The sequence below is a fragment of the Aythya ferina genome (genome assembly GCF_964211825.1).
Source record: "Aythya ferina genome assembly, chromosome: 2".
Taxonomy (NCBI): Eukaryota; Metazoa; Chordata; class Aves; order Anseriformes; family Anatidae; genus Aythya; species Aythya ferina.
The window spans coordinates 60,306,335-60,321,581 of NC_140297.1; the positions used below are offsets into that span (position 1 = coordinate 60,306,335).

At 44.7% G+C, this 15,247-nt stretch overlaps 1 protein-coding gene across 2 annotated transcripts in view; it reads left to right on the top strand.

Moving 5' to 3' along the window:
* AMPH (amphiphysin) overlaps nt 1-15,247 on the top strand; it is a 129,883-nt gene that overhangs the window by 86,266 nt on the left and 28,370 nt on the right. For both annotated transcript variants that reach the window (XM_084510094.1, XM_084510093.1), the window contains exons 11-12: nt 2,074-2,202; nt 8,551-8,658. In XM_084510094.1, the coding sequence (XP_084366220.1) occupies nt 2,074-2,202; nt 8,551-8,658 (237 nt within the window). The remainder of the gene's footprint in view (nt 1-2,073; nt 2,203-8,550; nt 8,659-15,247) is intronic.

Below are 15,247 nucleotides of genomic sequence, written 5' to 3' on the forward strand. Positions count from 1 at the left end.
CGGGTCCTGCACCTGGGGCGCAATAATCCCAAGCAGAGCTACAGGCTGGGAGAGGAATGGTTGGAGAGCTGCCAGGCAGAGAAGGACCTGGGAGTGATGGTGGATAGTCGGCTGAATGTGAGCCGGCAGTGTGCTCAGGTGGCCAAGAAGGCCAACGGCATCCTGGCTTGTATCAGGAACAGCGTGACCAGCAGGGCTAGGGAGGTGATCGTCCCCCTGTACTCGACTCTGGTGAGGCCGCACCTCAAGTACTGTGTTCAGTTTTGGGCCCCTCGCTACAAGAAGGACGTCGAGGTGCTCGAGCGGGTGCAGAGAAGGACGACGAAGCTGGTGAGGGGCCTGGAGAACAAGTCCTACGAGGAGCGGCTGAGGGAGCTGGGCTTGTTCAGCCTGGAGAAGAGGAGGCTCAGGGGCGACCTTATCGCTCTTTATAGGTACCTCAAGGGAGGCTGTAGCGAGGTGGGGGTTGGCCTGTTCTCCCACGTGCCTGGTGACAGGACGAGGGGGAATGGGCTTAAGTTGAGCCAGGGGAGTTTTAGGTTAGATGTTAGGAAGAACTTCTTTACTGAAAGGGTTGTGAGGCATTGGAACAGGCTGCCCAGGGAAGTGGTGGAGTCACCATCCCTGGAAGTTCTCAAAAGATGTTTAGATGTAGAGCTTAGGGATATGGTTTAGTGGGGACTGTTAGTGTTAGGTCAGAGGTTGGACTCGATGATCTTGAGGTCTCTTCCAACCACAAATTCTGTGTGATTCTGTGTGATTCTTGTTCAAATTCATACTTACAGTGGAAAAAAATTCGTCTTGGAGTATCACTGGTCTGTCAACATGGATTTCCCTCTAAAACAGAAAATAACAGTATAAGTACTGCTGTGATATAACTACCGATAACTGAAGGCTTATTAGTTGTTATCAACACTGGATTGAGAAGTTTGATGTTTCTAGAGTCATTTTTATTCCCACCAGTATTAGAGAAATAAGAATCAGTTTCATGAAAGGCATCACCTGTAACATGAGAATTGTCGGTGATACTCTGTGAACATATCAAAGACAAGAAAAGATTTGTGTTGATGTTACTGATGTTTTCAAAATGGGGTGTAGCTTCTGTGCTGATTGCTTTTTCTACACATCGGAAGGAATTTTATTTTCTAGTTAGTTACATGTGAGCACACCTGTTGTCTTTGGTCTCATAAATGGTGACAACCCAGAGCCTGAATGCTGATCTGATACAAGTCGGTTTAGTCTTACTAGTGCCAATAGTGTTACATCACCTGAAGAATTTTTTTGATTTTTTTCATTTTATTTTGATGGAATTTAAAAATTAGGAATTAGTAATATTCATAGTATAGTAATTAGCGTATTCAAAGTATATTAGTAATTAGTACTATTCAAAGCAATAAGCTTATCATGATTATGTGAATCTCTGGAGATCGGGGCGAATTAGTGACCTAAATACCTTTGAGGTGTTATGGTTCACAGAGATGATATGTTCTTAGCATTAAGTAGGATTTATGAGATAGCAACACGTAGGCATAGACAAAATACCAAAGATACACTGAAGTGATCTGAAGAAGGCAAAAAGCTGTGAAAAGGCCTGTTCTATGAAACACTGCTCTTCCAACTGTGTGTTGCATAGGAAAGGAAGTACCCTGCATTGTGTTTCCATCAGAGAAATTTCAACCAAGAAATGATGTTCTAAGAGGGTTTTGTGTGTGTGTGTTTGGTTTTTGTTTTTTTTTGAAAGTCAGTACATGAAGGTTTCTTTTGAGTCCATTGAAATGTTATTAACACATTTTTTGTGTGTGTGCCATCTTTTACAATTAAGACAAATATAGGACACTTAAAACTTAGGACATGTAAAACTTGAATTGGAATGAATTTGAAACATAGCCTTGCAAGGCTTCCATCAAGGCATCTGATGATGAGCAACCAAAAAGTTCATTTGGCTCCATGGCTTATTCCTACATTTAACGTGAAGCAGCAGAGAGAAAAACCCATCTCAAGCTATTTAGACCTAGCTTAAAGCACTTTATTTTATCTCTGAACTAGTCTGTGATATTTTTGCTGTCTCCCTAGCTGAGGAAAGGTCCGCCAGTCCCACCACTACCTAAGCTCACACCCACAAAGGAGTTGCAACAGGAGAACATCATTAACCTATTTGATGACAACTTTGTCCCAGAAATCAGTGTGACAACTCCATCACAGGTAAGCTTCAGCGGATGGTGAACCATCCAACCTTGCAATCACCTGAAGTTCTCCAAGACTATGGACTTAAGGCTGATCTCAGTGGGGAGGGAGGTGACGGGTTTTTATATTATCTTGAAAGAGTCACATACATAGTATTTTATCTTTGAATAGGTCATGTATGATCATACAAAAGGGCTAGCATTGCTAGCATATAGGAAACATGATTTTTCAAATGAGAGATGAGATTTCCCGGTGAGAAACCTAACTAAAAATACTATAAATTGCATCCATGTTTGAGATTTAAGTGAATTCAGGTTTCATGATAAACAGAAAGCTCATCTAAGATGCTTCTTCTCTAATTCCAAGTGTCTCAAGAGGTATTTTGCAGTGGTCCTTGGTTGTTCCTGTTTCCTTCATCAAAATCATATGATATATACCTTTTCTTTTTTGAGTGATTTTTTTTAAGGAGCTTCGCTGTCTTAATCAACTCTTTGCAGGTGTGAAAGGCTACTCCAGCTAGATTAATCATTTGTTTGGTTTTGATTAACAGAAACATTAGTTGCATAGCAGAGATGAGATCATAATGACTTTTTATCTCATTATTGTGAAATTTAAAATAATTGCATAGAACAAACAAAAACCAGAGTTGTATAAAATAAATCTGTATAATTTGCATTCAGTTATTCAGATTTCATGCAGTTAGGGTAACTGCTGGTTGTTTAATAATGGACCATTTCTATTATGGTAATTACAGCTCTGAAAATTGAGCCTGTGACTGGTAGACTGTGAAGAAATATTGCAGATCTGAACCTTATGCAGAATGTTTATGAATATTTGTTTTCATGTGAATTATTGTTTTTGTACTAGTTCTTTTGACATCACAGGAGAATGTAGGCACAGCAGTGAAAAAGATATTTTAGAGAATTTGAACATGTGATGTTTTGTTTTCTTGCAGAGGGGAGAAAAAAGTGTTGCCTCTTTTCCACAGGGATCTTTTCCATAGAGTTTTGGAAGAGGAAAGAGTTATTCATAGTTAAGCTCTCACACAATTAAAGAATTAATGGCAACTCCCACACTGGGAAGCAGGTACACAGCTGCTGCAGGGCCCTTGCAGTAAGGGGACTGGAGATGGGTTGCCTCATTGTTTCCAGACTTCACAGGAGTTACCACTCTGGCAGTGTAAGGCTTGACATCTGTGGCCAGAGCCAGTGTAACCTGTGCTAGATGTGGCTGCCTGCATTAAATGCTGTATCTACCTAACCTTCAGCTGTCAAGCCAGCTATGGAAGCAGAAATAGAAGCAATTTGCTTTTCCATCAAGAGCTGACACCAGAATAGAGCTTTAAACGAATATAAGTCACATTTCCAAATTTTTTACAGCATTTCTACAAGGGATTGGTATAAAAATGTAATGGCATAATAAAGGTGGGGCATGCTCTTGAGAAAAGAAATCTTTCCCTGGTCTTTCAAAGAAAAAATTGATCTCCCTTCAGTGAGTGATCTATGTCCCTCCCTCCTCCCCAGTCACTGACCTGTGAATGACCTAAGTTATTCCCTGGCCACCTTCTCTTAAATGATCTGCCCTTCTCCCTCCACAAAATCCATACCCATCACTAAAGCAGCCTTACTGTATCTGAGACATATGAATGTGTACAAGAACACACAAATAGTGTGATACAGTAGGTTTTATATCCTCCTATAAGAGAACCAATAATTAAAAATATATTGGACATAAACCACAACAAATGCAGACATTCCTCTTGGTGCTTATGGCATCTCCTGTACAGCCAGAGATCTTTTTTTTTTTTTTTTTTTTTGGGGGGGTGGGGGGGAGGGGGAGGCAGTACAGAGGAAGCTGTCAAATTTGCGTATCTCCTTAATGGTTCGGGACTTCTCAAGGGACCACTGCTGGTGTCCATGGCACTGTCCTCATGCAGAGACACAAAACCAACAAGCTGATGAATAGCACTTTGCTGCTTTGATCCATCTTTCAGAGAAGATTATGAATAGGCCCAAACACTTTTCTTCTCTGGAACACAGAAAGCAAATAGCCTGTAACTGTTTTTCATCTTTCTTTACCGAGCAGCAGTAATACATTTGGTGCTGTACAAGATGCTGAACAAAAGACAGTTCTGCTTGATGCTGTTGAGTATTCAGCTCAGATTCAATAAAGCAGCTCACACTTCCAGTTTATTAATTTTCAAGACTGGATTTAATTACTGCTAAGTAAATGATATGAGAAGATATGATATCTGGGCAACCAGATGAGAAGATTGTTTAGAAGTGAGTGTTCCTTGCTTTATTTCTTGTTTTTTTCTCCTGTCCCATCACATTACTGCCATGTGTTTGCTATGCTGAGGTGCTGAGACACAGTGTGGATGTCTTTGCAGCTTTGGCTACTAAATTAAAAATCAGATAGCAATTTTCATGGTTAATCAAGTTACTCGTTTTGGACAGCTGCTTAAAAAAATTTTGCTAGTGTTCCAATTACTAGAGTTCACTAGCTTGGACACTGTAGGACTTTATAAAATGGTCTCCACCAGGTGTCTGTGTCCAGAAGTCCTGAAGTGACTAACACATAGCTGAAGCTATTTTAAAGCTTGTACAAAGTCTGTGTGGAGAGGGGATGGCAGTTCTGGCAGTGCTTACAGTTTTTTATGCCTTCTCCATCCCTTGTACGTACATATCCATTCAGGGATGCAGCCTTTCCTCTACAACAGCTGTCTCTTTCAAGTATGGTATTTATCCATGCTTTGTAATGCAGTGGTGGAATTAACACAGGGCGATTGCCAGGTGTTCCTGTAATGGCTTTGTCCTTTATGGAAGGATTTCCTGAGGTTCCTCATTTTCCTAAATCTCAGTCTAACTTACACTATCTCACTTACACTATAACTTTGGTTGGGCCTTTGTTCTTAAAGTAACAAGAAGCGTTCTGTTTGTTTTGATCTGAGGGTAACTGATAACAGTAATTTTTGCAGTCAGTGATCAGTAAACAATCACAACAGATCCCTTAGTTGCCATCTTGCAGGACCTAATCAAGACTCCAATTCTATTGATTCAGTCCTCATAAATAACATCTTCATTCCTGAACCTCACTGAGAGTTAACTAACTTCTCCATCTCTGTCCATTTCTGATTATATACTAGCTAATGGTGTGTTATTTCATCAAGCTGTATGACCATATGAGTACTAGTACCTCGAGGGTATATGTGATAAAATCTAAATGTATCAGCTGAAACACAAAACTGAATGAATGTAATGATGGCCACTGGTGGGGAAGGGTGTTTTGGTTTTGACCTTTTCAAGTGTGAGAACATAACACAGCTTCAGTGGGTCAGACCAGTTATCTGTCATCCCCAAGTGTCCAAAAGCAGAGGTCAAGGAAGAATATAAATTAAGGCGAGCAAAGCTGATTCTCCTTATATTCCTTTCTCCTGAAGTCTTCTTGCCTACAGCCAGTTGCACTCAGGGGTTTCCTGAACATGGTTTCTGCATGTTTAATCATTCTCAACGAACTGCTTATGCACAGATTTTTCTGTTCAGCCTTTCAACACATGTAGGTTTTTTGCATTCACAGTACAGGCAAGGACTCCCCTAGCTGAACTCTGTGCCACATGAAGCAACATCACCTTTTCTTTATTCCACATCTGCCCCTGACAACTTCCCAGCTACCTTCCTTCTTGCTTTGGGGATGTCATAGAGCAGTCAGCCCCTGTGCCTCTCACAATAGCGTAAACCCTGCCTATGTTGCCCAGCTACCAAACTGAAGAATTCCTGGCTACTCCGTTGTTCTCAGCATGGGAGCCTTTAAAGAAGTTATTTTGACCCTGTTCCCAGGTGGCTTGTGGCTTATGGAAGCCATTAATTATCTGCAGTTGGAGGTTAATTACCTACAGTTGTTGAACATTTGTTTACAGATAGTAATACTAATTGGGAAAGTTTACATTCTTAAATGTTTTAACAATACATGTAGAACAGCTTTGTTGATTTATTGTCATCTTGCTGTTCTTATGACCGTCCTCTTCTTGTAGACTTCCCCTGCTGTACACTTTTATCAGGGGCAGAAGTTTGAACTGTGTGCACTTTTGGTCTGACCCTGTGTTACTGTTCTTATGTAAGATTATATATGAATGTATGTGTAAAAAAAAAAACAGTATTCCAATGATACCGTTTCCAAAATAGCACTCTAATTCTTTACTACCTATATATTCTATATATTGAAAGACAAGCTTCTCTCGCTGTTCAATAAACACTGAACAACTAGAAAAAGAACAATTAGAAGATTAGGTTCATCTAAGAAAGTACATCTGAAGGTGCACAAGTCCATGGGACCTAATGAGATACACCCCCAGCTCCTGAGGGAACTGGCGGATGTAGTTGCTAAGCCTTTATCCATCACATTTGAGATGTTGTGGCAGTCAAGTTCCCTCTGACTGTAAGAGGGGAAACATAACCCCCATTTTTAACAAAAGGAAAAAGGAAAACCCAGGGAACTATAGGCCAGTCATTCTCACCTTTGTGCCTGGCAAGATCATGGAGCAGATCCTCCTGGAAAATATGCCAAGGGACATGGAAAACAAGAAGGTGATTGGTGACATCCAACATTGCTTCTTTAAAGGTGAATTGTGCCTAGCAAATTTTGTGGCCTTCTGTGATGGGGTTACAGCATCGGTGGATAGGGAAAGAGCAACTGATGTCATCTACCTGCAGTTCTGCAAAGCATTCAAGACTGTTCCACACGACAAGCTTCTCTCTAAATCAGAGAGATGTGGATTTGATGGATGGATCACTTGAATGGCCAGAAGGTCAAGGGAGGTGTACTCTGCTTTTGTGAGGCCCCACCTGGAGTACTGCTTTCAGCTCTGGAGTCCCCAGTGTAAGAAAGACAGGGACCTGTTGGAGCAGGTCCAGAGGAGGGCCATAACGATGATCAAAGGACTGGAGCACCTCTTCTAGGAAGACCGGCTGAGGGAGTTGGGGTTGTTCAGACTGGAGAAGAGAAGGCTCTGAGACTTTATAGTGGCCTTCCAGTACCTAAAGGGGGCCTGCAGGAAAGCTGGAGAGGGACAGTTTATCAGAGTGTGTAGTGATTGAACAAGGGATGATGGCTTTAAACTAAAAGAGGGGAGATTTAGATTAGATATAAGGAATAAATTAGTTACTACACAGCACTAGAACAGGTTGCCCAGGGAAGCTGTGGATGCCCCATCCTTGGAGGTGTTCAAGGCCAGGCTGGATCGGGCCTTGGGCAACCCGGTCTGGTGGGAGGTGTCCCTGCCCATGGCAGGGGGATTGGAACTGGGGTCCCTTCCAACCCAAACCATTGTATGATTCTATGAACTAGCAGTGGACAGTACTAAACTTGTTACTAAAACTGAGATGCTTGCCTAGAGTATTTATCATTAGAGTATTAAATCTCAGCAATGGACTCACACTAATTAAAAATTACATTTCCTATTGAGGGATGGTAATTATTTGCTCATGTTAATTTACAGAGAGAAGGATTTCTAGTGCACTGAAACAATATAGATATTTACAGTGACCTCATAGGCCTTGGCTAATTCATTAATTGAAAACAGAAAAAAAGCTCTAATGTGTAATCCAATTTTGTAAGAGTAGATCAGGTTACCAAGATTTAGTTAGAGTTACATAAGACATTTCCTAAAGTTTAGTGCTAAGTGCAGCATTAAATGTGAATTGTTATTCTTGTTCAGAAATGAAATTTAATTTAAATGCATTTATGTCCTCCTATATTGACATATTGACATAAGGGTTGTGAGGCACTGGAACAGGCTGCCCAGGGAAGTGGTGGAGTCACCATCCTTGGAAGTCTTCAAAAGACGTTTAGATGTAGAGCTTAGGGATATGGTTTAGTGGAGGGCTGTTAGCGTTAGGTTGGAGGTTGGACTCGATGACCTTGAGGTCTCTTCCAACCTAGAAAATTCTGTGATTCTGTGATATTACTAATGTTTGTGTTTGGGGAGAGATTTACTTGTTAGAATGTGTGGACGTTGGGCACAATTTATACAGTTTTTTAATTTTGGTGTCCACCTCAGAGCACTTAGAAACGTGTTCAGAGTCAAACAGTGAACACTCGACACTTTTTCAAGAGGGTTGCAATTTGTTTAGCCTGAAAAGGAATAAGTCCACTACGCAGAAAACAAAGTCATCATAAAAGTGAAGCTCATAAAAATAAGATTAAAAGCTACACTAAACCTCAGGAAAGTCTTCGGAGCTTCCTCCCGTCCTGGATTGTACTGCAGCTTGAAAATGTGACCTTTTTTTGTTTGTTTTTGTTTGTTTGTTTGGTTTTTGTTTTTGTTTTTGAGAGATGAGTTTTTCAACAGTTATGTTTCTCTTCTAACAGAATGAAGTTCCTGAAGCTAAGAAAGAAGAATCTTTGCTAGATCTGGACTTTGACCCTTTCAAGCCAGAAGCTGTATCAACAGGAGTAACTCATTCACCCATGTCTCAGGTATCTCTTTGCTTTTGAGGCAAGCAAAGCACACAAATGCAAAGTACTGTCTATGGTAGGAAAGGTTTGCCTCATGTACTAATGAGCAGTGTATTGGCAGTGTCTGAAACACTTGATCTTCCTGACCAGCTCTTGTCAAACATATATCTTTCCCCTTTAGTAACCTCATACTTGCTGATATACTGGAGGAAGAGGAAGTTGTCAGGTGGTAAAATGAGTTGTCTGCCAGTGAGAATGGTTGCTGGTACCTTGGCCTTGACTTTGGCATGTTGTTATCTTCCTTCTTTAGAACATCTCCTAATGCTAACATTATAATCCTCCACCACCTGTTTTTCTGACAATGTTTCTGACCTAGCTTTGACTTTTCATGTCTGGAAACAGGTGTAATGGGGCCTAGGTCTTATGGAGTCAGCATGCAATTGTTTTGCTGTGATAGAGTTTCCGTACCAAGCAGGGGATATGATCTGAGTGGTTTTGGTTTCATAAATTCATTTTAGACATAATCTCAAGGAAAGCGAGAGGATGGAATAGCATACTCCTTTGCAGGATGTTGTGTTAAAGAATTTTATCATAGAATCATAGAATATCCTGAGTTGGAAGGGACCCTTAAGGATCATCAAGTCCAACTCTTGACACCGCACAGGTCTACCCAAAAGTTCAGACCATGTGACTAAGTGCACAGTCCAATCTCTTCTTAAATTCAGACAGGCTCGGTGCAGTGACCACTTCCCTGGGGAGCCTGTTCCAGTGTGCAACCACCCTCTCTGTGAAGAACCCCCTCCTGATGTCAAGCCTAAATTTCCCCTGCCTCAGCTTAACCCCGTTCCCACGGGTCCTGTCACTGGTGTTAACGGAGAAAAGGTCTCCTGCCTCTCGACACCCCCTTACGAGGAAGTTGTAGACTGTGATGAGGTCTCCCCTCAGCCTCCTCTTCTCCAGGCTGAACAGGCCCAGTGACCTCAGCCGTTCTTCGTACGTCTTCCCCTCCAGGCCTTTCACCATCTTCATAGCCCTCCTCTGGACACTCTCCAACAGTTTCATGTCCTTTTTATACTGTGGTGCCCAGAACTGCACGCAGTACTCGAGGTGAGGCCGCACCAGCGCAGAGTAGAGCGGGACAATCACCTCCCTTGACCTACTAGCGATGCCGTGCTTGATGCACCCCAGGACACGGTTGGCCCTCCTGGCTGCCAGGGCACACTGCTGGCTCATGTTCAACTTGCTGTCTACCACAACCCCCAGATCCCTCTCTTCTAGGCTGCTCTCCAGCGTCTCATTGCCCAGTCTGTATGTGCAGCCAGGGTTTCCCCGTCCCAGGTGCAGGACCCAGCACTTGCTCTTATTGAACTTCATGCGGTTGGTGATCGCCCAGCTCTCCAACCTATCCAGATCCCTCTGCAAGGCCTTTCCACACTCATTCGAGTCCACAACTCCTCCAAGTTTGGTGTCATCAGCAAACTTGCTCAAAATACCTTCTATTCCTACATCCAGATCGTTTATAAAAATATTGAAAAGTACCGGCCCTAAAATGGAGCCTTGACGGACCCCACTGGTGACCGCCTGCCAGCCTGACGCAGCCCCATTTACCATAACCCTTTGGGCCCTGCCCGTTAGCCAATTGCTCACCCATCGTATGATGTTTTTATTTAGCTGTATGGTGGACATTTTATCCAGTAGGATCCTACGGGAAACCGTGTCAAAAGCCTTGCTGAAGTCCAAAAAAATCACATCAGCTGGTTTCCCTTGGTCCACTATACGGGTGATCTTATCATAAAAGGAAATCAGGCTAGTTAGGCAGGACCTACCCTTCACAAACCCATGCTGGCTGGGACCAATGACTGCTTTGTCCCCCAGGTGCGCCTCAATAAGTTTGAGAACCATCTTCTCCATGATTTTACCAGGCACTGACGTGAGACTGACAGGCCTGTAATTGCTAGGGTCTTCTTTCTGACCCTTCTTGAAAATCGGCACAACATTTGCCAGCTTCCAGTCTACCAGGACCTCTCCAAATTCCCAGGATCGTTGAAAAATAATGGAGAGAGGTTCCGCGATGACGTCCGCCAGCTCTTCCAGCACCCGGGGATGAATCCCATCCGGACCCATGGACTTGTAGGGATCCAGGTGGAGTAGCAAATCCCGCACACGTTCAGGGTCGGTTGGGAGTTTGTCATCCCCACCGTCCTGGTCCTCCAGCTCAGGGCACCCTGGGTCCCGAAGCCCATCATCGGCATCGAAGACAGAGGCAAAGAAGGCGTTAAGCGTCTCTGCTTTGCCTATGTCATTGTCTGTGAGGAGACCTTCCCTATCAAGGAGCGGCCCTATGTATTCTTTAGTTCTCCTTTTTCCATTTACATATCTAAAAAAACCCTTTTTATTTTCTCTCACAGACACAGCCAGCTTCAACTCTAGGTGTGCTTTGGCCACACGAATTTTCTCCCTACAAACACGAACAGCATCCCTGTATTCTTTCCATGACACCTGGCCCTCCTTCCAGTAGCAAAGCACTCTCTGTTTCCGCCTAATCTCCATTAGAATGTTCCTGGTCAGCCACGCCGGCCTCCTGCCCCGCCTGCCTGACTTGCGATATTTAGGAATTGCCTGATCTTGTGCTTCTAGGAGGCATCGCTTAAAGAATGACCAGCACTGGTGGACATCGAGGCCTTCAAGAGCAGTTTCCCAGGGGACCTTGCTGACTAGTTCCCTGAGCAGCCTGAAGTCCGCTTTCCCCATATCTAGGGATGAGGTTTTGGTGGCACTTTTCCTTCTGTCACCATAAATTTTGAACTCAACCACTTCATGGTCGCTATGACCAAGGCGGCCACCAATCACCACATCACCCACCAGACCCTCTCTGTTTTCTAGCAACAGGTCTAGGAGGGCACCTTTCCTAGTTGGCTCCGTTAGCACCTGCACCAAGAAGTTATCATCTAGGTGCTTCATGAACCTCCTGGACTTGCTCGTGTCAGCCGTGTGGCACTCCCAGTTAACGTCTGGCAAGTTGAAGTCCCACATAAGGACAAGGGGAGTTAATCTCGAGGCCTCTCTTAGTTCTGTAAAGAATAATTTATCGGCGCTATCGTCCTGGCCAGGCGGTCTGTAATAGACTCCCACAACGACATCCCCTTTATTCGTTCGTCCCTTGATCCTTACCCAGAGGCTCTCAACTTTGCCATTGCCGACCTGAAGTTCCACACAGTCCAGCCCCTGCTTCACATACATCGCCACCCCACCACCTCGCCTACCCTGCCTGTCCCTCCTGAAGAGCCTGTAACCATCTATCGCAACACCCCAGTCACAGGACTCATCCCACCAGGTTTCGCTTATGCCGATGATGTCGTAGTTGCGGGACTGGGCCAGGACTTCTAGCTCATCCATTTTATTCCTCATACTGCGTGCGTTCGTGTAGAAGCACTTCAGGTGCGTCTCCTTACACTCAGCACCTTGTGGCTCTGACCGAAGGACCTCACTGGCACACAGCCCCTCTGATTCTAGCGTACCATCCCTTAGGTCTTCACCGGCGTGCCTGGTTTTAGCCCCTTCCCCCTTCAACTCTAGTTTAAAGCCCTATCTATCAGCCCTGCCAACTCCTGACCAAAGATCCTTACCCCTCTCCGAGAGAGGCGCATCCCATCCGGTGCCATCAGGCCCGGTGTAGCATAGACCTTCCCGTGATCAAAGAACCCAAAGTTCTGCCGGTCACACCAGTCTCGAAGCCACGAGTTTATGTGAACAGCATGCCTTTCAGCTTCGATCCCCCCTATCGGAAGGACAGAGGCAAACACAACCTGTGCCCCTGATCCTCTAAGTAGTCGCCCCAAATCCCTAAAGTCTCTTTTGATCGCCTTCGGACTTCTCGTTGCTACTTCATCGCTACCAGCCTGAAAGACCAGTAGCGGGTAGTAGTCAGTGGGCCGTACCAGGCGCCTGACTTTCTTGGCAAAGTCTCTCACCCGAGCCCCAGGGAGGCAACAGACTTCTCTGCGGGTTGGGTCCGGTCGGCATATCGGTCCCTCTGTCCCTTTCAGAAGGGAGCCCCCCATAACAATAGCCCTTCTTTCTTTTTTGAAGGATGATGTGGCAATGCGATGTGTAGGTCGCCTTGTCTTAGGCGCCCCCTCCAACTGGGACAGGTTTTTATCTACTTTGTCATTCAGATTGTCTTGTTCTAGTCCTTCATATCGATTATTTAAGGGTAGATGAGAAGGTGAGGTGGGCAGAGAGAGGGCTCGCCTACCACCCCGAATAGGCACCTGCCTCCATTCCCCCCCTTGATCTAGGTCTCCTCCCGCTGCCTGGCAGGAGGAGGGAACCTCCGTCTTCTGCATAACAGGAGACGCCTGTGCTGTGGCAGGCTCGTGAGCCTGCCTCAGAGAGGGTAGAGTGCACCTCCACCGGTCAATTTCCATCTCTGATTCCCTAATGCTCCTGAGCCTATTCACCTCCTCCCGGAGCTCCACTACCTGGCTGAGCAGTTCTTCAACCTGGGCACACCTCCCACAGGCACACCCACCACTACTGTCGGAGACCGACAGAAGGCTGGGGCACACTCTGCAGCCCAGGACCTGGACGGCTGCGTGTTTCCCCGAGCCCTCCGTCTGAGTAGCCACGCTGGTGACCGTGGCTGGAGATGCCGCACGAGATGCGGAGGCCACGGTTTTCTGCCTGGTTGATACCATGGTCAGGTTCTACGCAAGCAGGTTACAAGCACCGAAGGAAGAGGCAGCTGCAACAGAGCGAGGATGGGCCCCCCGCTCGCCCTGCCCGCGCGAACTGCCGCGCCACGCCCTGTTTGCCCGTCCTGTTCGCCGCGCTCCCTAGGGGCAACTTTTAAACAGCCTGGGAGGGGGCGCTGCTGGCTCCGCCCGCGCCTCGTCAGCCTCCCTCGCGAGGACTGCCGGGTCCCGGCGGGTCCCCCGAGTGGCCTCGATGCCGGACAAAAAGCCCTGCCCGTCTCGGTCCCCTGCTCCGCTGCAGAACGCGTCTGCCCCGGAGCCGATCGCCTCAGCAAATTTTGTGTTCTACAGTAATATTTGCCATGTTTTTTTTTTTCGGTTTGCCTTCAAGCACCTACTATTTTAAGATCCAGAACTTGCCCTCACTACCCCTAGGGCTGATAGTAAGATACAGTACTTCCCCTGTACAGTAGAGCTAGAGCTCAGTGTTATACATAGACAAGGAACCAATATTAGCACACTGTTAGCAAAACCTATTATCCCTGTGACTATCACTAACCTGCCTTGTACTATGAGACATGAGAGGACTAATCAGCTGTTCAGGAATGCAACACTGGGAAAGGAGTGAGCAGATAAGAAGCTTTAAGGCTGAGACAGTCCTTGATCTTGGTTAATTAATTTCTTATTTGGTGTGGAGTCCTCATTATATAATGAGATCTGTACTGATTTCTGATGGGTTATGCACTGTCAGAAAAACAGTGCAGTGTCAGCACTCTGAACAGCAACTGAAGTTTCTCATTGTGGTTTGCTAGGAGTGTTTAATTATAATAGAGGCCTTGTGCATTTTGTTATTTTTCTTGCTTCCTGGAAACAAGAAAAGGAAAGTAATCACTTGGCACTCAGCAGTGACAGAAAATTCTGGCTGTGACTTTGCTAACTGTCCCCTTTCAGCTTGTCATGTAATAATTCTGATGAGAGCAGTGGGATCATTAAAACAAAAACATGTAACCTCACAGACAGACCATGTTTGTCCTGACATCATACTGTACAGTGTGACTGGAGTATATTTTATTACTTTAATGAAAATAGTTGTTTTAAATTTAACTGTACCATGAGATAGAGAATATAATTCTGTGTAGAAAAGTACATTTTAAGTTTTCGTCTAGGTACGCAGGAAGAATTAACTGAGCACCTTCCATCTCTTCTCCTTCACCTCTCATCCCACCAAATATACATGTTAAAAATGGTCCACATCCACAGGCATGTGTGGAAGAGTGTGCTGTATTTTTAGAAGAAGGAAGAATAGCTCTGCAGTCAAGTTTCAGTCTCACTGGATGTGACAGCGTCATTCATATGGGAGCACAGACAGAATTAAATCTGTGACTGCAGTATTTGGAGACCCATATGCTATTTTGCAGGGAATTAGGAAGACAGCCTGAAGTGGTCTTTCTATATCTGTACTGGTTTTGCCTCAGTTATGGATATTTTCCCTTCAGCAAACTGTGCTGAAGGAGTGAACTGAAGACAGGAGTAATCTGTATTTTGATGCCTTGAGAGGCCAGACATGACTTCCCTATTGATCATTTAATTACCTCCCCCCACTACTCAGCCACTGTGATCAGATTACAGTAAGTGAGCCCTAGTCCGCCCTTCCTCACTTGCTTTTCTGTATTGTTGTGGTTTAACCTGACTGGCAGCTCAGCACCACACAGCCGTTTGCTCACCCTCCCTTCCCCAGTGTGATGGGGGAGAGAATCGGAAAAAAAAAGTAAAAGCTTGTGGGTAGAGATAAAGACAGTTTATTAGGGCAGTTTATTAGGACAGAAAATAAATATTAATAATAATGATAATAATAATTATAAGGTGTACAAAACAAGTGATGCATAATGCAATTGCTCACCACCCGCTGACCAATG